We start from the raw sequence: 23,663 nt of genomic DNA on the forward strand, positions 1-23,663 counted from the left end.
AGTCCAGTCCACAAACCGTGTTGATTAAACCTTGCCAGGACCTAGGATTCCAGCACCATCCTCCCGCAGCATCCAGTGAGAGAATGACCATTCGAACGCAACATTCCAGTGGGATAAAAGCAGGAAGTGCTGAAAATACTCTATTTGAATATTTAACTGATTCTCTCACCACAGATGCTGCCTGGTGCACTGAGTGTTTCCTGCACTTCTTTGCATTGCAAGTGTCTGGACCCTGCTGTATCTTTGTGATTAATTGGGAACACAAGATATTCATCACTAGAGCCTTAGCAGCCCATCAGCGACCAACGCTGAATTTCAGTAAAGGATACAAGTATTTAGTGGAATTGTCAATAGTTTCTGTGGCATATCTGTATTTGAGATCAAGTTTTCAAGCTTTGCAGTGACGTTGCTTATATGGTTTGCAAGCACGTTATCCATTCTTCTCTGCCCTGTCGCCTATCCATGTATAGTTCTTCCTGCTGACTCACGTGTACACATGTGATTAGTAAGTTTGGGGATGATACCAAGATTGGTGGAGTTGTGGATAGTGTAGAGGACTGGCAAAGAATACAGAACAATATAGACCAGTTGAAGGGATGGACTGAGAAATAGCAGATGGAGCTTCATCCAGATAAATGTGAGGTGTTGCACTTCAGTAGGGCAAATACAAGGATGACAGTACACCATTTAGGGCAAGGTCCTTATCACTGTTGCTGAGCAAACAAATATTGGGATCCAAGTTCATAGCTCCTTGAAAGTGACTACACAGGTCAATAAGGTGGGTAAGAAGGCTTATGGAATGCTTGCTTTTAGTAGTCAAGGCGTTGAGTTCTAAAGTCAAGCAGTTATGTTGCAACTTTATTAAAGGCTGGTTAGGACACATCTGGAATATTGCATACAGTTCTGGTTGCCCCACTGTAGGAAGGATGTTGAGGCTTTGGAGAGGGTGCTGCAGAGGTTTACCAGGATGCTGTCTGGCTTAGAGGGCAGGTACTATAATGAGAGGCTGGATAAAGTTGGGTTGTTTCCTCTGCAGTATGGGAGGCAGAGGGGAGATCTGATGGAGGTTTACAAGGTTATGAGAGGCATAGATAGAATATCTTTTTCCCAGGGTAGGTGAGGGTAGGTTCAAAGCGGATGCGAGGGGTGAGTTTTTTACTCAGAGAGTGGTGGATGCCTGGAATGCGCCACCTGGTGTGATGGTAGAGGCAAATACATTAGAGGCTTTTAAGAGATGTTTGGACAGGCACATGGATATAAGGAAGATAGAAGGATATGGGCATTGTGTAGGTAGGAGGTATTGTGTGTGGATGTTTCGGATTTGATTTTTAGCTGGTTCAGTACAACATTGTGGGCTGAATGGCCTGTTCCTGAGCTGTTCTCTTCTATGTTCTGTGGTCTAAAAGAGGGAATGATATGATGTGTGCATCGAGGACTGTGGGTGTTTGTGCAGAACCTGGTAACCACAAGACCATAAGAAACAGGAACAGCAGTAGACCATTCAGCCCATCGAATCTGCTCCACCATTCAATCATGGGCTGATCCAATTCTTCCAGTCATCCCCACGCCCCTGCCTTCTCCCCATACCCTTTGGTGCCCTGGCTAATCAAGAACATATCTATCTCTGCCTTAAATACACCTATTAAATTACCACCCTCGGACTAAAGTAATTTATCCACATCGCTGTTCTAAATGGATGTCCTTCAATCCTGAATTTGTGACCTCTTGTCCTGGACTCACCCTACCATGGGAAATAACCTTACCATATCTAATCTGTTCTGGCCTTTTAACATTCGGAATGTTTCTACGAGATCCCCCCTCATTCTCCTGAACTCCAGGGAATACAGCCCAAGAGCTGCCAGACATTCCTCATACGGTAACTCTTTCATTCCTGGAATCATTCTCGTGAATCTTCTCAGAACCCTCTCCAATGTCAGTATATCCTTTCTAAAATAAGGAGCCCAAAACTGCACACGATACTCCAAGTGTGGTCACCCGAGTGCCTTATAGAGCCTCAACATCACATCCCTGCTCTTATGTTCTGTACCTCTAGAAATGAATGCCAACATTGGATTTGCCTTCTTCACCCCCGACTCAACCTGGAAGTTAACCTTTAGGGTATCCTGCACAAGAACTCCCAAGTCCCTTTGCATCTCTGCATTTTGAATTCTCTCCCCATCTAAATAATAGTCTGCCCATTTATTTCTTCCAGCAAAGTGCACGACCATACACTTTCCAACATTGTATTTCATTTGCAACTTCTTTACCCATCCCCTAAACTATCTAAGTCTCTCTGCAGGCTCTCTGTTTCCTTAACACTACCCACTCCTCCACCTATCTTTGTATCATCAGCAAATTTAGCCACAAATCCATTAATCCCATAGTCCAAATCATTGACATACATTGTAAAAGCAGTGATCCCAACACTGACCCATGTGGAACTCCACTGGTAACCGGCAGCCAACCAGAATACGATCCCTTTATTCCCACCCTCTATTTTCTGCTGATCATTCAATGCTCCACCCATGCTAGTAACTCCCCTATAATTCCATGGGCTTTTATCTTGCAAAGCAGTCTCATGTGCGGCACCTTGTCAAAGGCCTTCTGAAAATCCAAGTACACCACATCTACTGCATCTCCTTTGTCTACCCTTTTTGTAATTTCCTCAAAAAATTGCAGTAGGTTAGTCAGGCAGGATTTTCCTTTCAGGAAACCATGCTGGCTTTGGCCTATCTTGTCATGTGCCTCCAGGTATTCTGTAATCTCATCTCTAACAATTGATTCCAACAACTTCCCAACCACTGATGTCAGGCTAACAGGTCTATAGTTTTGTTTCTGCTGTGTCCCACCCTTCTTAAATAACAGAAGTGAGATTGGAGATTGGAAGAGGAACATAAGTGAGATTGGAAAAGGAATTTTCTGAGAATAAGAGAAATTGTTTTGGTCTTAGTTTAAGATTTTGATTTGTTTTATCATCATTCCCATTGATGCTGTTTATTCGTAATGTAATTTCTAGTTTGAATAATGGAATTTGATGAGATTTGGTATGTCAACAAAGACATTCGCAAATTTCTACAGATGTACCTTGGAGAGCATTCTGACTGGCTGCATCACCATCTGGTATGGGGGGTGGGGGGCACTGCACAGGAACAAAATAAGCTGCAGAGAGTTGTGACCTCCGTCAGCTCCATCATGAACACTAGCCTCCCAGCATCCAGGACATCTTCAAGGAGTGATGCCTCAAAAAGTCAGCATCCAGCATTAAGGAACCCCCCCCCCCCCACCCACCCACCCACATCACCCAGGTCATGCCTTGTCATCACTGTTACCATCAGGAAGGAGGTACAGAAGCCTGAAGCCACACACTCAGTAATTCAGGAACAGCTTCTACCCCTCTGCCATCAAATTTCTGAATGGACATTGAACCCATGAACACTGCCTCACTACTTAGTTAATTTAACAATTATATACATAAATTGCAATACATAACAATAAAATCATGAAATAAAATTAAAAGCAAGTATACATATTTTTTTACTTTAATTCACAGTCTTTATTATTATGTATTGCTTTGTACTGCTGTTGTAAAGACAACAAATTTCATAACATATGACAGTGATATTAAACCTGATTCTGATTCATAGGGTTATAATTCCAACAAGAACTGGTCATCTCTCACAAAATCACAAGAACATAGAGCAACAGTGATGCATATTGTTGTGCACACTGTGAAAAGATTCTGTAAGTTTAAATACCTGAAGAAATACTTTGAATTATTAAGGCTAACTTATGCGCTGGAAAATCTGACAAGCAATAAATGATGACTGCCTTGTTTTAATGATGCTCTGCTATAAGTACTAGCCAAGAGAATTCAATCACAGTTCTTCAAATCATATCATGGTTTCTCTTGCATCTGTGTGGTTGGGCAAAAGAATTCCGGTTGCCGAGACAATTTAATGGTTGCCTGATAAACAATAGCAGTGGCCGGTGGCAGAAGAAATCACACGGAGCCTGAACTAATGAGTCTGTGTAGCACGGCCACCAGTTCATCACAAGGACCCTCTGTCAGCTATTTTCCAAATTCACTGACCACCTCACCCAGTCATCCAGACCCACTTAATTTTGTCATTGACTAAAATCAAACCCCATGGCTGCCTTTCTTAACCTGAAAAAAAAATCTTCTCATGGCAAGAAGCACAAATTTGTTATTAGTGTCTTATATGATGCTAATGGTATTTGTCAGGCAGTATATTTACAGTTTAGCTCACGCTTTCCCAATAGAATTGGGAGCCCTTTGAAAACAAGTGGTCACCTATCTTCCTGAGTATGATAGGAATTAATCCTGATTCTATCATGTCAACAATGGAAATATTCCCTGCTTTTTCCATCATAAATGGTTATTTAAACTGTTTGGAATTAATCCTGATTCTATCACGTCAACAATAGAAATGACCCTCCAACCCCTGTCCTATCCACAGTTTCCATCATGAATGTTTATTTAAACTGGGTTTATTGCCTTCGTCGTCCCATTACTTCAACCTTAGGAACATGGCTCTGTCATGGTGGTCGTTGGCAGGACCAAACCCAGGTTCAGAGGAACGGCAGGCTTTGTCACATGAGCACTGGCAACAACTCAACCAAGGTGATGAGGAACAGCGGACTCCTCATGAAGAGACGGGAACAGGAGGTTCTGTATAAGAATACCAACAGAGCATTGGTGGCACAACCGAGAGACGCTGTGAGACAAATCATTCTCCACAAAAGCACTAAATGAGAGTTCCCTTTAAATAATCATAAAAGACGGGGAAACTATGTCAGACACAATTAAATCAACAAGAATAAACAGACAGCACAAGGGCTTAACAACTCTAGCTCAGACAACAATTAGTAAATATAGGTGCTCGAGAAAGCGAGAAGCCCAACGCTCTATGGCAAGTCACTGAGGACCGCAGGGCCCATGACCCCCACACTGAGAGCCTCAACCCTTCATCACCTCAATAAAGCAAAGATTTTAACTTTTATCCTCAACATTCCCAAGTTCTTTATTGAAATCAATATTACAGAATGTAATTGCTGAAGGCATCAGAGTTGGAATTGATTACTTTTATTTCAGTAAAATAGAACTGTTAATTTTCCAGTTGCCTGTAACACTGAATATTACTGAAACATTAAACACCATTTTGTAGATATTTAAATAGGAACAGTTCACTTCTTATGCTTCAGTCTTCTATGTTCCCACAGGTCTTCACTACTGACGAGATTTAGCAAATCCCACTCTATCATGTCCCCGATCAAAAATGGTGTAGAATTTTGCGAGAAAAACATCTCCCAGAATCCATTGTGAGTCATTAGAAGTATATACATTCATAGCTTGGAATCCATACAGGCACATTAAGTTTCTCCTATCAAACTGGTGAAAGGAAAGTATAAAATTGTGAATTGAATTATTCAAAAAATGTTTATTTATTCTTTACAAGAAAATGCGTACAAATTCAGTTTAAACGGTACCTTTTTAATATAGTCTTCAGCTTGCAATGTGTATTCCACACCTTCAATCGTAAATGTCACATTTGGCAAACTCAGTGTTTTTTTGCATTCTACTAAAAACTGATAATGAAGAAACAGATTATGGATGAAAGAGGGTTCAAGTTATTTTCTAAAGTAATTCTACAACTCCTCAATCCGTGTTGGTAAGTGGGTCATATATATGTAACAATGGATCTGGTAGATGCTAGGAAGTATATTTTTTGCAAAGGAATTATTGATCTTGTGAATACTTTACAGGCACAAGCAATGTCTACAATTCCCTGCAAACAACAGTTCAAAGTTAATGTTATTATCAAAGTGCATATACAACGCTGAGATTGATTATATTGTGGGTATACTCAATAAATCTACAGAATAGTAACTATAACAGGATCAATGAAAGATCAACCAGAGTGCAGAAGACAACAGAGTGTGCAAATGCAAATATAAATAAATAGCAATAAATAACAAGAACATGAGATAGTGAGATAAAGAGTCCTTAAAGTGAGATCTTTGGATGTGGGAACATTTCAGTGACAAGGCAAGTGCCTGATGGTTGAGAGGTAGTAACTGTTCTTGAACCTGGTGGTGTGAGTTTGGAGGTTCCCAAGAGTAACTGACCCAAACAGAAGATAAGTGAGGTCACTGACGATTAAGTCACATATTTATTGTTCGATTGTCTTCGAGGGTCAGAGATGACTTTCCCAATGGAATGGTTGATTGGTGAGGGGGTTGCAAGGGAAAAGAAATGGCACTGTGCTAAGATCAGACAAGATTACTAAATTATAAACGAGAGAACATCTGCAGATGCTGGAAATCCAAGCAGCACACACAAAATTCTGGAGGAACTCAACAGGCCAGGCAGCATCCAGGAAAAGAGTACAGTCGACATTTTGGGCCAAAACCCTTCAGCAGGACTGATTACTGAATTAATTGAGAAGAATAAATAGTTGATGTTTTGGACCAAGACTCTTCATTGACTGTTAATTCCTCTCTATAGATGCTGCCTGACCTGCTGAGTTCCTCCAGCATTTGTGTTTGTTGCTCTGGATTTCCAGCAGATGTAAAATCTGTTGGATGTTGCGTGTTCACCGAGTTTGGCAATTGGCTGCAGACGTTTCATCACCAGTCTAGGTGACATCCTCAGTGCACAGTTGTTGGTGCTCCTCTCCGGGAGTGCCCGTGTTTATATAACCCCCTGTTCACTTGCCTCGGTCCTGATCAGCTACCCCTTTGGTTGATCTTTGAAATCTATTGCCTGGCAAACACATAGCAGGCATGAGAATTTTTACAACCATGATTTTATTCTGATAACTCTGTAAATGGACACATCAAAATAGACACCATCTATGAACCCTTAATTGACCAAAGAAATGCAATCAAATAGAATCCTAAGATCAACTGAAGGTGCAGCCAATCAGGACCGAGGAAAGCAAAGGGGGGGGGGCATATGAATGGGAATTCATTCCCAGACAGAAACACCAACAACTGCTCACTGAGGATGTCACCTCAACTAGTAATGAAACGTTAGCAAACTAATTGCCAAGCTCAGCAAACACCCCAACATCAAACAGAAATATGATATTCAAAGTTTTGTATCACTTTAATTTGCTCAATAAACTCAGAAAACTGGTAAATAATTCTGATTATACTGTGCAAAATCACTATTCACTGTGGATTTTAAGGAGATTCCACAGATCCTTTACTCACAATGCATAAACCATGCTCCCAGAAATAATGAATAATTTTATAACTAATCTTCAGAATTCTGCTTATAAATCTCCGGAAGGTTTCAACATCAAATTTATGGATGATTATGTCCACTGTACTTTAAAATGTGGTCAAAGAATTATTTGCATCAGTAGATAAAGCAAGAAATATTAATTGCTGCAGCGTATAAAAGTTTAGGATCAGTTCAGCAACAAACAAGTTAAAATTCATACCTCGCCCGTGCCAACCTGTATGTCAGCAAAATTATGAATCATTTCTTTTATTTCCAAGTAGGGACCAGCTATCAAAGAGGTTCCAGTGTCAACTATTGCGGAACAGCCATTGCGACACACGACAGTGTTGTGAAATTTTATACTGGATTAGAAACATAATGTAAATCATTCCCAAGTCAGAAGCATAACAACGGATCTATCTTTCAACATGACTAAACATTCAGATATAGATCCCGATTTTGAATTGCAAATTGATATTTGTGTTAATCACTGAAGTATATCTTAACTCATAAAAAATCACTAGGATAATATTTAGTCAGATGTTTTAACCCAAAGAAATTTCAGATTCTCATGTCATGCCTTGTTGTCATTGCTACCATCAGAAAGGAGGTACAGAAGCCTGAAGACACATGCTCAACAATTCAGGAACAGCTTCTTCCCCTTTGCTATTGGATTTCTGAATGGGCATTGAACCCATGAACACTGCCTCACTACTTTTTTATGTCTATTTTTGCACTGTTTATTTAATTTAACTATTTTATATATATTGCATTGTATTGCTGACGCAAAGACAACAAATTTCACGACATGCCGGTGATATTAAACCTGATTCTGATTCTGATTCTGAATTGGAATGCTCATTGATTCAAATTAATTCACTTTTGGTTTGAGCAAAGACTACACACATTTTGGACAGCCGATTTGCTTGTGTTATTAATTTAAATATTATAATGAGGTTATCCAGCTTCATTTCATAGTGTCCTCCATGGACTCTCTCTACATAACTTGCTGCCTCCTTAAAGCAGCTTACAGAATCAGAGCCCCCTCCCATCCTGGACATCCTCTCTTCCCCCTCCTCCCATCGCTAAGAGATACAAAAACATGAAATCACATCCCATCAGGCTCAAGGACAGCTTCTATCTGTGTGTTCTAAGACTATTTACAGATCTCTTATACAATAAGATGGACTCCTGACCTCACAATTGACTTCATTGTGACCTTGCATCTTATTATCTGTCTGGACACTCTCTGTAATTGTAATGCTCAGTTCTGAATTCTGTTATTGTTTCCCCTTGTATTTCCTCAATACACTGTTGTGATGAAATGATCCGTATGGATGGCAATTATTTTCAATGTATCTCAGAAGATTTGACAATAATAACCCCAGTTACAAATCTACTTCAGGGAAATCTACAGCTGAAAGGAGGGAAGAAAGGCCAATTCTGGGTTGTGAACCAAGAGAAACTAAAGCATATCTGCCAAGTCCAACAAGTCACTCTGCAAACATCCAACTGAGCTCTCTGCCTCCATTGCCCCTACACTAAACCCCCTTCCCACCCATCTTCCCGCTCACCAGCCTAGGCCAGTGACTACCATCGGTTACTGTCCCCTCCACCCCAACTCATCACCTCTGACACCCAAAATCAGCCTGTCTCCATTGATCTCAAAGAGTACTGACTAACACATTTTCCCTCAGCCCATTTCAGACATTAGGTGCCTTGGCTCGGACCATGTACTATAATATTGACTGGAAGGTAGATGACTAAAAAGAAAGAAGTCCTGCAGTAATAAATAACTGGGGATTCCATTCCTCTAGACTTTCCAAACTGAATAACCATATCTTATTCCCTCTACAGTGAATGAAGCACCAAGCTAAACTCCAGCCTCCTTGTAGACCTAAAGAACATGGGCCCGCACAGGGAGCATCGAGGCAAGTTTAAGTAGTGATGCAAAACAACCGGAATGGTCATTATCACTTTACATTCTGGACAAATTCTGCAGAGCATTAAAAATTGTGGCTCTTTTAATTACTTTGTATCATCCATTTTTTAACCACTTACAGGCATTTGCAATCGTAAAGTCTTACTTAAGTAAATCATGTACAGTGCATGCAGATTCCACTTATTATTGTGGTAGATTTATTTGAACTGTGCATTTAAATAAAAATTTCAGTCTATGACAGGATTGCCAACCTAGGATCTGTGGACCCCTCAGTTAATGGTAGGGGTCAATGGCATTAAAAAGGGTAGGAACCCCTGATGCTTTACTTTCCCATTATTTCATTTTATCAGAATTTCAGATGTTCTCTTTATAAAAATTTCTCTAACTATTGTAGAGTGGTGAATCTGTGGAATTCTTTGCCACAGGCAGCTGTGGAAGCCAAGTCTTTATGTATGTTTAAGGCAGAAGTTGATAGATTCTTGATTAGTCAGGGCCTGAGGGATATGGGGAGAAGGCAGGAGATTGGGGCCGAGAAGAAGATTGGATCAGCCATGATGTAATGGCAGAAAAGACTTAATAGACCAAATGGCCTAATTCTGCTTCTCTGTCTTATGGTCCTATAATATATATACTGTATATAATATATAGGCTAAATTTGGTATTATAGTTAATAACATCAAAAATTACACACGGTGATTTTTCTATACAAGTGTTTTTAGAGTATACTGATTTTTCTTGAGTTGTACTTACAAATTATCTTAAATCTAGTTAACCTGATTTACTTAAATATTTAAATATGTTAATAACGATGTCTCTGTTTGATTCTGAATGGTATCAATGTCCATCCACAAAGCTAAAATAGTCTGCTCACAACTATAGTTTATCAAAGATAACTTACCAGGTTCACACTCACTTACTTCTGTAATGATATTTTCCAGTACTTCTTCTCTATAACTCTGACCCAGTTAATGTCCCCTGTGTACCGGGAATGGTCAATTCCTCCCAGTGTCAGTTCACCACCTCTTTGTCTGTCCATTTCTCTGGGAAAATAAATGTCATTGGCATTTAATACAATAAGGAAGACATTCTCATTATTTACATGTATTACATATTTTCTACAGAAGCTTGTGTCCTTTACTTCCAATGTAGTTGCAGTCCCTCTTAAATTTCAAAGTTCAAAGTAAGTTTGTTATCAAAATACCAGTATATATGGTATATATACAGTATATATGTCTGATGCACCATCAATAACTCACGCTGAGACTTAGGAAGTGAGATATCGGCTTTTATTGACTGAAGAACAACACTACATCCTGGGAAAATGAGGGAGAGCAGCAGACCACAGTCGCCTTTATACAGGGGTCTGTGGGAGGAGCCACAGGAGCAGTCAGCAGGGGGTCTGTGGGAGGAGCCACAGGAGCAGTCAGCAGGGTCTGTGGGAGGAGCCACAGGAGCAGTCAGACAGGAGCAGGGGGCAGGGATTCAGGTTTCTGGATCATTGGGACCTCTTCTGGGGCAGGCGTGACCTGTTCAAGAAGGACGGGTTACACTTGAATCCTGGGGGGACCAATATCCTAGCGGGGAGGTTTGCTAGGGCTACGGGGCAGACTTTAAACTAGTAAGATGGGGGGGCGGAAATCAATTTGAGGAAACTATGGGAGAGGAGGTTAGTTCACCAGTAGAGCAAGTAAGTAGACCGTGTGTGAGGGAGGACAGGCAGGTGATGGAGGAGGGATGCGCTCAGCCCGAAGTTGTAGGGGAGAAGAAAGAAAAGGATAATAAATTTGAATGCATTGCTAGGGATGAAAAGAGAGGAGGAGGTGGAGAGTATCTTAAATGTATCTATTTTAATGCTAGGAGCATTGTAAGAAAGGTGGATGAGCTTAAAGTGTGGATTGATACATGGAATTATGATGTTGTAGCTATTAGTGAAACATGGTTGCAGGAAGGGTGTGATTGGCAACTAAATATTCCTGGATTTAGTTGCTTCAGGTGTGATAGAGTAGGAGGGGCCAGAGGAGGAGGTGTTGCATTGCTTGTCCGAGAAAATCTTATGGCGGTGCTTTGGAAGGATAGATTACAGAGCTCCTCTAGGGAGGCTATTTGGGTGGAATTGAGGAATGGGAAAGGTGTAGTAACACTGATAGGAGTGTATTATAGGCCACCTAATGGGGAGCGTGAGTTGGAAGAGCAAATGTGTAAGGAGATAGCAGATATTTGTAGTAAACACAAGGTGGTGATTGTGGGAGATTTTAATTTTCCACACATAGATTGGGAAGCTCATTCTGTAAAAGGGCTGGATGGTTTAGAGTTTGTGAAATGTGTGCAGGATAGCTTTTTGCAACAATACATAGAAGTACCGACTAGAGATGGGGCAGTGTTGGATCTCCTGTTAGGGAATGCGATAGGTCAGCTGACAGATGTATGTGTTGGGGAGCACTTCGGGTCCAGTGATCACAATAGCATTAGCTTCAATATAATTATGGAGAAGGACAGGACTGGACCTAGAGTTGAGATTTTTGATTGGAGAAAGGCTAACTTTGAGGAGATGCGCAGGGATTTAGAGAGAGTGGAATGGGTCAAGTTGTTTTATGGGAAGGATGTAATAGAGAAATGGAGGTCATTTAAGGGTGAAATTATGAGGGTACAGAATCTTTATGTTCCTGTTCGGTTGAAAGGAAAGATTAAAGGTTTGAAAGCGCCATGGTTTTCAAGGGATATTAGAAACTTGGTTCGAAAAAAGAGGGATGTCTACAATAGATATAGGCAGCATGGAGTAAAGGAATTGCTCGAGGAATATAAAGAATGTAAAAGGAAACTTAAGAAAGAGATTAGAAAAGCTAAAAGAAGTTACGAGTTTGGTTTGGCAAATAAGGTGGAAGTAAATCCGAAAGGCTTCTACAGTTATATTAAAAGCAAGAGGATAGTGAGGGATAAAATTGGTCCCTTAGAGAATCAGGGTGGTCAGCTATGTGTGGAGCCGAGGGAGATGGGAGAGATTTTGAACGATTTCTTCTCTTCGGTATTCACTAAGGAGAAGGATATCGAATGGTGTAAGGTGTGGGAAACAAGTAAGGAAGTTATGGAACCTATGACAATTAAAGAGGTGGAAGTACTGGCGCTTTTAAGAAATTTAAAAGTGGATAAATCTCCGGGTCCTGACCGGATATTCCCCAGGACCTTGAGGGAAGTTTGTGTAGAGATAGCAGGAGCTCTGACGGAGATCTTTCAGATGTCATTAGAAACAGGGATTGTGCCGGAGGATTGGCGTATTGCTCATGTGGTTCCATTGTTTAAAAAGGGTTCTAGAAGTAAGCCTGGCAATTATAGACCTGTCAGTTTGACATCAGTGGTGGGTAAATTAATGGAAAGTATTCTTAGAGATAGTATTTATAATTATCTGGATAGACAGGATCTGATTAGGAGTAGCCAGCATGGATTTGTGCGTGGAAGGTCATGTTTGACAAACCTTATTGAATTTTTTGAAGTAGTTACGAGGAATGTTGACGAGGGTAAGGCAGTGGATGTAGTCTATATGGACTTCAGCAAGGCCTTTGACAAGGTTCCACATGGAAGGTTAGTTAAGAAGGTTCAGTCGTTAGGTATTAGTGCTGGAGTAATAAAATGGATTCAACAGTGGCTAGATGGGAGATGCCAGAGAGTAGTGGTGGATAATTGTTTATCGGGATGGAGGCCGGTGACTAGCGGGGTGCCTCAGGGATCTGTTTTGGGCCCAATGTTGTTTGTAATATACATAAATGATCTGGATGATGGGGTGGTAAATTGGATTAGTAAGTATGCTGATGATACTAAGGTAGGAGGTGTTGTGGATAATGAGGTGGGTTTTCAAAGCTTGCAGGGAGATTTATGCCGGTTAGAAGAATGGGCTGAACGTTGGCAGATGGAGTTTAATGCTGAGAAGTGTGAGGTTCTACATTTTGGCAGGAATAATCCAAATAGAACATACAGGGTAAATGGTAGGGCATTGAGGAATGCAGTGGAACAGAGAGATCTAGGAATAACAGTGCATAGTTCCCTGAAGGTGGAGTCTCATGTAGATAGGGTGGTGAAGAAGGCTTTTGGAACGCTGGCCTTTATAAATCAGAGCATTGAGTACAGAAGTTGGGATGTAATGTTAAAATTGTACAAGGCATTGGTAAGGCCAAATTTGGAATATTGTGTACAGTTCTGGTCACCGAATTATAGGAAAGATATCAATAAATTAGAGAGAGTGCAGAGACGATTTACTAGGATGTTACCAGGGTTTCAGCACTTAAGTTACAGAGAAAGGTTGAACAAGTTAGGTCTCTATTCATTGGAGCGTAGAAGGTTGAGGGGGGATTTGATCGAGGTATTTAAAATGTTGAGAGGGATAGATAGAGTTGACGTGAATAGGCTGTTTCCATTGAGAGTAGGGGAGATTCAAACGAGAGGACATGATTTGAGAGTTAGGGGGCAAAAGTTTAAGGGAAACACGAGGGGGTATTTCTTTACTCAGAGAGTGATAGCTGTGTGGAATGAGCTTCCTGTAGAAGTAGTAGAGGCCAGATCAGTTGTGTCATTTAAGGTAAAATTGGATAGGTATATGGATAGGAAAGGAGTGGAGGGTTATGGGCTGAGTGCGGGTAGGTGGGACTAGGTGAGATTAAGAGTTCGGCACGGACTAGGAGGGCCGGAATGGCCTGTTTCCGTGCTGTGATTGTTATATGGTTATATGGTTATATCTAGTTCACCACAATGTCACTGTATACTGCATGGAGATTCATGTTCTTGCAGGTATTCATCGTAAAACAAAGAACTATAGTAGGATCAATAAAAAAACTACACACAAACAAAGGCTGACAAACATGCAAAAGAAGACAAACTTTGCAAATTGGGATTGGGATCTGAAAGGTAGATTTGAACAGTACAGAACTTAGAAGGAGTGGAATGTAGTTGTTAAGCATCAAGTTACATGTATGGTAAGAAACGATATACGGGAAAGTCAGCAGGCAGTGAAGACATCATGGGCAGAAATATGAAAAAGAAAATAAGTTAAAATTATGGTCATAATTAGCCCAATGGGACCAGTGGTGAAGTACAGAGATGTGTGTTCAAGACAGGTTCTTCTTTAAAATAGCCAAAAGACAGGTTCAGTTAACTTAAGTAAATAGTTCTGCGATCTATCTCTAAATAAAATAAATAAATAATCTAATAGACTCATGGAGTTCTACAGCATAGAAGCAGGCCTTTGGCTCACTATATTAATGCAACAATCATGCCTTTTACACTGATCCCACTTGCCTAAATTTATTTCATACCCCTTGAAACATTGCTAATTCTAGTACATGTCTAAATGTGGTTATTCTTTCTGCCTCTGTCACTTCCAGGGGCAACTCATTCCAGAAAAAAAATTAATCTTTGTGTAAAAGATTTACTCATCGGATTCCCCTTTAAACCCTCTCTCACCTTAAACCAGTGCCCTCTCGTTTTATGGGAAACATGTTCTAGCTACCGACACTAACTTCGGGTCTCCTCATTGTTGATAACCTTACCAAGTCACATTGAATTTACATTTCACTGAAATGACAGTGAGTTTTCAACATTATATTTTTATTTTTCCTCCAAGAGGACCACACCCTTGTTGTAGGGTTTGGAGGCTTCTGTGCCTCAATGACCCAGAGAGCTTTGTTGGCTGGAGTCAGAGGTTCATAACTCTTTTGGTAGAGTCACCCATGCCAAACACGTCAGAGGGTAGAGGACAGACTAAGAGTGGTCCACTGGTCCTCCAGGTTCGGGCTAACAACATCACTGGTAGAATAAAATTGTTACAGAAACAGCAATGAAGATTCCTTCTATATATGGCCAAAGACAGACAGAGATGGAGGACCTTCATAGGTACCCTAAACACCAGTGACATAATGGGTAATTAATTAATTATTATTATTATTATTTGCAATTGTCCTGCTGTTTGGTCAAGAGTGGAAAGAAAACCTGTGATGTCATTGCTCCTGCATCTGATGCTGCACCTAGGTTAGATACACACACATGGGTCAGTCCTGGAAATGCCCCATCCAATGGAGTGATACTACCAATTTAATTGGATTACACAATTCACTCCAGTGGAAATTTATTTCTTAGAGTCTACTAAACATAACATGTTCTCCGTGAATTTATTTTACTTCATTTTAATACTTTTATTGATTTGAAGTTTATTTAATTTAATTTAATTATAATTAGCTTTTTAAAATGTTATATTGTTAAGAATTAGTTGCAGAAACTCTAATGGCTTTTAAGATTTGAAAAAAATCAGAATCAGGTTTATACATTGTGAATACGTCGTGTGTGTTGCTTGAATTTCCAGCATCTACAGATTTCCTCGTGTTTGCATTGTGAAATTTGCTGTTTTTGTGGCAGCAGTACATTGCAATACATAACAATACAAACTGTGAATTACAGCAAATCTATATAAACTAGTTAAATTAAATAAGTAGTTAGGAAGTGTTCATGGGTTCAAGTCCATTCAGAAATCTGACAGCAGATAGGAAGCAGCTGCTCCTGAATTGCACCACCCGGTTCAAGAACATTTACTACCTCTCAACCATCAGGCTCTTGAACAAAAGGGGATAACTACCCTCTGTTGCCCATACATTGAGATGTTCCCACAATCAATGATCTCAGTTTAAGGATTCTTTATCTCATTCTCTCATGTTCTCGTTATCTATTGCTATTTATTTATATTTACATTTGCACAATTAATTGTCTTCTGCACTCTGGTTGATCTTTCATTGATCCTGTCATAGTTACTATTCCATAGATTTACTAAGTATGCCCACAATAAATTGAATCTCAGGGTTTGTATGTGGTAACATATATGTACTCTGAAAATAAAATTTACTTTTGAACTTTGAACTTTTGAAAATGTTTTCAGTAGTGGGGAGGATAGTGCCCATGATGGAGGTTACTGAATCTACAACCCTCAGGTGAATCATTGAGTGTGTGCCTTCAGGCTCCTGTACCTCCTCCCTGATGGTAGCAATGAGAAGAGGGCACGTCCTGGGTGATGGGGGTCCTTAATGATGGACGCTGCCTTTTTGAGGCATTGTTCCTTGAAAATATCCTGGATGCTAAAATCTGCAAAAATCTTCATGCTTTGTCTTAGTTGGGGCTTGTCAAAGCTTGTCAGGATGCTCCAAGGGGGCTGACGTTAATCACTGATAATAATACAGTAGCAACTTACAACCCAGGGTGTCCAGAGCTCTGCTTCCAAATTAAAAGTGTCTAGGTGACTAATACGGGACAAAGAAAAGGCAGAAGTATTAAGGAAAGCAAAAAAAATGCAGATTATGCTGAATATTAAAAAATGATTAATAATGATGGCAGAGTTGTGAAAAGGGAAAAATCAAAAGGAACATGCAAGGAATATCAAAAATCAACACAAAAATGCTACAATTCTGCAGCTGTAAAAAAAAAGTTAAAGTCTGTCCTGAGCCTTATAGGCTCATCAGGCCAGTGCTTATGCTGGTTTCCGTGGCGTGAAGCGACTGAAAGTATGAGACTCCCCCCACCCCCCCGGATAGGACGCCAGTCTATCGTGAGGTTAACCCCCAGCATTTTGCCGGTACCCATTTTCAGCTGGGTGGACTGGAGAAATGTGTGGTTCAGTGCCTTGCTCAAGGACACAACACACTGCCTTAGCTGGGGCTCGAACTCACAATTTTCAGATCACTAGTCCAACGCCTTAACCACTTGGCCACACGCCACACATGCAGCTGTAAAAGAGAAGGCCTAAATCATCAACCTATTATCTCCATGTTTCAGGATGAAATTGCTTTGGACAAGCATAAATTGTCAACGTGAAAACTTACAGTTCCACTTCTGTAACTCGGGAGAGTGCCATTGCAATTATTTCCTGCCATAGGCTCCGTGTGAGAAAAATATCACTGGTTAGCATCACAGTTTCATAGTGTGAGTAGCGTAAACATCCAGCAGTTATGGACCAGAAGGAGCATCATTGACAATCCTAATGTGTTTCCTCATTTTTCTTCAGGCTGTTTGTCAGAATCATAATGCACATGAATTGCATGTGGGTAGGTGTCCTCTTCGTGAGCATACCGAGGGGGCTTGCTTTGATACATGCAGATGCTCCTATTTCTAGCGGGCTGCACCATTTTTTTTCCACTATGGCTTAAAATATCGGTGTGAAATCCATTATTATTTGCTTAGTGAAGAGATACCTTGGGGCAGCATGGTTTTGCAGTGGTTAGCACAACGCTTTATAGTACCAGTGACCCAGGTTCAATTCTTGCCGCTGCCCATGAAGATTTTGTACCTTCTCCCTGTGACTGCATGGGTTTCCTCCGGGTGCTCTGGTTTCCTCCCATAGTCTAAATACATTCTGGTTAGTAGGCTAATTGGCCATTGTAGATTGTAGATTGCCCCGTGATCAGGCTGGGATTTCTGGATGGTGCAGCACAGAGGACTGTAAGGACCTATTCTGCGTTGTGTTTATTTATTTATTTACTTGTTTGTTTTGTTTACTTATAGAGATGCAGTGCAGGATAGGCCCTTCCGACGCTTTTAGCTGTGTCACCCAGCAACTCCTGATTTAACCCCGGCCTAATCACAGGACAATTTACAATCACCAATTCAACTACCAACCAGTATGTCTTTGGACTGTGGGAGGAAACCCAGAAGAACATACAAACTCCTTACAGGCAGTGGTGGGAATTGAACCCAGGTCACTGGTACTGTAAACCGTTGTGCTAACCACTACACTAAAAAATAATAAGTTGCTTATTTATTTATTACTCAGTTAAGAAATTCAATGTAATAGTTATAAGAATAATTATCATACAATGCTATATGGTAACTTATGTAACCTTTTACTGCATTTAACTCATGTCAATATGAATAGGTTTTGTTCATTATGTGCCGTGTCGTATGACATGCACGATCATGGTCTTTCCAAAATAACCATGATAGTTCTTGGCAAAGTTTTCTACGGAAGTGGTTTGCCATTGCCTTCTTCTGGGCAGTGTCTTTACAAGATGGGTGACTCCAGCCATTATCAGTACTCTTCAGAGATTGTCTGCCTGGCATCAGTGGTTGCATTACCTGGACTCTTGATATGCACAAGCTGTTTATACAACCATCCGCCACCTGCTCCCATGGCTTCACTTGACTCTGATCAGGGGGCGAAACAGGTGCTACACTTTGCCCAAGGGTGACCTGCAGGCTAGCAGAGGGAAGGAGCACCTTACACCTCCTTTGGTAGGGACATATCTCCAACTCACACACGTATAAATCACACAATTGACTTCTCTGCTTTATAAGGAATGGAGAGGCAATAACACAAACCTGCTGAGTAGGAAAGAAAACACAGGCTCTTCCAGCAGACCCTGGTGCATCATTCTGTCAAATACCGGAAAGGCTCCACCTTCAGATAAAGCAGGATATCCTAAACCTAAAACTCCATCAAACCTTGCCAGAGTAAATGTCGAGCCTGGCTCATAAACAGATTCACCAAATTCTTGGCCTCGTACAACTATGTTTCCGATCTGTTGAAAAAAAATGGTAGTAACTTGTTAGGTAATTAGAAGTTGCAAATAAATTTAAAAAAAACTCTACAGGTGCTGGAAGGCAAACCTTCAATCAGTAATCTGAAATATGAACAGTGCACTTAAATCTTCCTAGTGTGATTCTTATATGAAATCTGAGTGTAAGTCTTTGGTATATTATCGGAATTAAGAAAACATTAAGACACTCATTAAATACAGTTGTCTAGCGTCATAGAGTCATTGAAAAGTGCAGCACATAAAGGGGCCCTTTGGCTCATCTAGTCCATGTTGAACCATTTTAACTGCCTAGTCGCATGGACCTGCACTGGGCCCATAGCCCTCTATACCTCTCCCATCCATGTACCTATCCAAACTGCTCTTAAAATTTGAAGTGGAACTCGCATGCACCACTTGCTCTGGCAACTCATTCCACTCTCACCACCCTCTGAGTGAAGAAGTTTCCCCCTCATGTTCCCGTTAAGCATTTCACCTTTCACCCTGAACCCGTGACCTCTAGTTGAAAGTCCCACACAACCTCAGTGAAGAAAGCCTGCCTGTGTTTACCCTATCTACACCTCTCATAGTTTTGTATGCCTCTATCAAATCTCCCTCAATCTTCTACGTTCCAAAGAAGAAAGTGCTAACCTATTCAATCTTTCCTTATAACTCAGGTCCTCCAGACCCAGCAACATCCTTGTAAATTTTCTCTGTACTCTTTCAACCTTATTTACATCTTTCCTATTGGCAGGTATCCAGTTTGATGGTTTGAAGTAACTACATTATAATAACAGTTTAGAAAGTATACTTTTGTCATGTAAAGGAAAAATACCATTTTGATGCTAATTCCAATGGGTTTTAATATAACGTTCATGGATCACATATTGTATTAATTCCGTCACAGCCTTAATGTCACAATCACTGACTATAACAGATCCACGTGACATTAGGCCCTAGTCAGCATGGTTTCCAAATCTGCTGGAATTCTTTGAAGAAATAACAAGCAGGATAGACAAAAGAGAATTGGTGAATGTTGTATATTTGGATTTTCAGAAGGCCTTTATCAAGGTGCACATATGAGGCTGCTTAACAAGTTATCACGGGGGAGATTCTAGCATGGATAAAGCAGTGGCTGACTGGCAGGAGGCAAAGAGTGGGAATATAGGAACCTTTTCTGGTTGGCTGCCAGTGAATAGTGGCGTTCCACAGGGGACTGTGCTGGGACCGATTCTTTTTGTGTTTTTTGTCAATGATTTGGATAATAAAATTGATAGATCTTAGCAAAGTTTGGAGATGATATAAAGATAGGTGGAGGGGCAAGTAGTTTTGAGGAAGTAGAGAGGCTACAGAAGGACAGATAGATTAGGAGAATGGGCAAAGAAATGGCAGATGAAATACAGTGTCGAGAAGTGTATGGTCATGCACTTTGGTAGAAGAAATGAAAGAGTTGACTATTTTCTAAATGGAGAGAAAATACAAAAATCTGAGGTGCAAAGGGACTTGGGAGTCATTGTGCAGGAATCCCCTAAAAGTTCATTTGCAGGTTGAGTCTGTGGTGAGGAAGGCAAATGCCATGTTAGCATTCATTTCATGAGGACTAGAATATAAAAGCAAGGATGTAATGTTGAAACTTTATAAAACATCAGTGAGGTCTCACATGGTATTGTGAGCAGCTTTGGGCCCTTTATCTTAGAAAGGATGTGCTAAAACGGGAGGGGGTTCAAAGGAGGTTCACGAATATGATTCCAGGATTGAATGGCTTTTCATATGAAGACTATTTGGTGGCTTTGGGCCTGTATCCACTAGAGTTCAGAAGAATGAGGGGAGAGCTCATTGAAACCTATCAAGGCCTTGATAGAGTGGATGTGGAGAGGATGTTTCCTATGATGGGAGAGTCTAAGACCAGAGGATACAGCCACAGAATAGAGGGGTGTCCCTTTAAAATGGAGATGAGGAGGAATTTCTTTAGCCAGAGAGTGATGAATCTATGGAGTCTGTATGTATATTTAACACAGGGTTGATAGGTTCTTGATTGGTCGGGGTATGAAGAGATACAAGGAGAAGGCAGGAGATTGGGGCTGAGAGGGAAATGGATGAGATCCTGGAACAGACTCGAAGGGCCAAATGGCCTAATTCTGCTCTTACGTCTTATGATCTTATGGTCTTACTCATCTCGGTAGCAAATATTTGCTCTTCACATTTCACCTTATTTTTCAGAGATATATTTCACTGTTTTGTGACGGAGAGCGTTCAGTAAACACACTCCTTACACACGTGCAGTAATGCCTGCACAGATATTGCCTTGTCATTCTGCTGGGTTTACACACTCAATGTCTTCCCTGGTATATTCTCATAATGGGTCCTAAACTGAGCTAATGCGCTCAGGTTGGTTTTACAGTGGCTTTCCTGCCATACATGGTGAAATATTGCATTTCTTTAATAATGGGGGGTGGGTGTAAATTTGTATGTATTGTCTGTGTATGTATTTAAGGTAGATTTTTCTGTTTATTTAGTAAAATAATAGTAACTACATTGTGGGGTGCATCATGTCCTAATTCTCGTGTAGCCTTTGTGGGTGTTTAAAGATGTAAGTCCGGGTGTCTAAGTAATGGGGATTTTTGCCCTCAGTGGGAGAGAGAGATCGGGACTGCCAGGAATTCACACTGGACAAAATAGTGCAAAGTTACTGTTGTGTTTTCTGGTAGATATCTCTTTGTAAATATTGGCAGCTTTCTTTTTAGCTATTTTCACTAATTTTTGTAAGTTTGATTTCTGACGCATCTAATAAACACCCTTGCACTAAAGTGCTAATCTTCTCTAACCATTTTCCCCTTTGGTCATAACCCATGTATCTAACATGTCTGTTTCAATGCGTATGTGATAAATCAACGTGAATCTTAAGTCCGGTGCAGTAAAATCAAATTATATCTGTGGTGGGAAGTAGATGAACTTATGACAAGGAAGAACAAAGGAAGCCAGAGATGGTAAAGGTAATAAATCAAGCAAATCTTTGTGAAATTATATATGAAGAACCTCATAGAGGTAATAGCTTTTAGTTTAATAGACACCCCAAACACAACTAATCACTCACTCCTCCAACCAATGCACAGTTTGTATTATCTAAATTATACACTGCAGCAACTGAGCAGAACTCCTTGACAGCAGCTTTTATTTATGTATTTATTGAGATACAACATGAAGTAGCCCCTCTGGCCTTTTGAGCAGCTCCTCTCAGCAATCCCCCAATTAACCCGAGCCTAACCACAGGACAATTTACAATGACCAGTCTACCAACCTTTACATCTTTGGACAGTGGGCAGAAAGCAGAGCACCCTGAGGAAACACACGAGGTCACAGAGAGAACACACAAACTCCTTACAGGAAATGGACAGGAACTGAACCACGGGCACCCCCACCATAAAGCATTGTGCTAAACACTGTGCCACTGCACCGCCCCATGGCTGCTACCAGCTAAATGGACAAAGGCTAAAAGGATAAAGGAATACCATGTTGGAATCAGTTTTTATAAGAATTGGTGCAAGACTAAAATTGTAGTTTTTCACTAAATTGTGACCATTTATATCTTTAACAGACTCACGTATTTTTCACAGTATGTGGTGATTCATCCTAATTTACTGGCAGGAAGTGACATACATTTTCAGTTTCTAATTGGCTAAGTGTTGGCACCTAATCTACGTGCTATGATTGTGCAACCGTAAATTGGTTTATGCTTGCCTAAGGAATTTCTGTTAGCTTGATTGTGAAGGTGATAGATATTTCAAAGGTGCCATCTTTTCATTGAATCTATTGAATCTCTTTCATCTCTGCTTTGCTACGCAACTCCGCACAGTTTCAAATGCTCTGCATCTCAGTTTAAACTTTAAAAGAAACTATCATGAAGAACCAAAGTTTCTTGCTCATTCCTGAAATCCTAAAAAGAACCCAGGGTTCAAAAATAACTGAGATCTGACAATCACAACCTGGAAGTTGTCCTTCAAATCACACACCAGCCTGACTTAGAAATATATTGGGTCTGTGCTCACTAGAATTCAGAAGAATTTGGGGGGGGGGGGGTGGTGAATCTCATTGAAAAATATCGTATATTGATTTGGAGAGGATGTTTTGCATGGTAGGGGAGTCTAAGACCAGAGGACACAGTCTCAGAATAGAGAGAATTTCATTTAGAATGGAAATGAGGAGGAATTTCTTCAGCCAGAGAATTGTGAATCTGTGGAATTCATTGCCGCAGATGGCAGCAGAGGCCAGGTCATTGTATTTATTTAAGGAGTTGATAGGTTCTTGATTAGTCAAGGCATAAATGGATACAGAGAGAAGGCAGGACATTGGGGCTGAGCAGGAAATAGATCAGCCATGATGAAATGGTGGAGCAGATTGGATGGGCCGAATGGCCTGATTCTGCTCTTACATGGTCTTATGGTCTTATACCACCAGTCAGATTATACAGTTAATGGGCCAAAACCCTGGAACTCTCTGCAATAGTAGATTTGTACTTCACACCTGAAGCACAGCAGCTGTTCAGGAAGGCATCTCTCCACCACCTTCTGGAGTTTATTCGTTTGTGTATCGAGATATAGTTGTAGATTAGGCCTTTTCTGGTCCTTTGAGTCGCCACAGCCAGGAATTCCCCAATTTAACCTGAGCCTAATCATGGGACAATTTACAATGACCAAATAACCTAACACCTGGTACGTCTTTGGACTGTGGGAGGAAACCAGAGCACCCAGAGGAAACCCACGTGGTCACGGAGAGAACTTAAAATCTCCTTACAGGTAGCAGTGGGAATTGAACCCAGGTTGCCAGTACTGTAAAGCATTGTACTAACCACTACAATGCCATTCATCTGGAGATGGGTAAGTTCTGGCTCAGCTTGCAAAGCCCACATCCCTTGAAATTATAGATATGAATCTCATCTATC

At 40.7% G+C, this 23,663-nt stretch overlaps 1 protein-coding gene across 1 annotated transcript in view; it reads right to left on the reverse strand.

Annotated features, from left to right (window-relative positions):
- Window positions 1-5,150: 5,150 nt before the first annotated feature.
- The window catches only part of LOC140734953 (cathepsin E-like), a 51,887-nt gene continuing 33,374 nt past the window's right edge, over window positions 5,151-23,663 (reverse strand). The window contains exons 5-9 of the mRNA XM_073059687.1: window positions 18,531-18,730; window positions 10,109-10,231; window positions 7,470-7,611; window positions 5,509-5,607; window positions 5,151-5,410 (exon numbers count right to left, since the gene is read on the reverse strand). Of these exons, the coding sequence (XP_072915788.1) occupies window positions 5,249-5,410; window positions 5,509-5,607; window positions 7,470-7,611; window positions 10,109-10,231; window positions 18,531-18,730 (726 nt within the window). The 3' untranslated portion in view covers window positions 5,151-5,248. The remainder of the gene's footprint in view (window positions 5,411-5,508; window positions 5,608-7,469; window positions 7,612-10,108; window positions 10,232-18,530; window positions 18,731-23,663) is intronic.

This window comes from Hemitrygon akajei, chromosome 10 (assembly GCF_048418815.1).
Source record: "Hemitrygon akajei chromosome 10, sHemAka1.3, whole genome shotgun sequence".
Lineage (NCBI taxonomy): Eukaryota > Metazoa > Chordata > Chondrichthyes > Myliobatiformes > Dasyatidae > Hemitrygon > Hemitrygon akajei.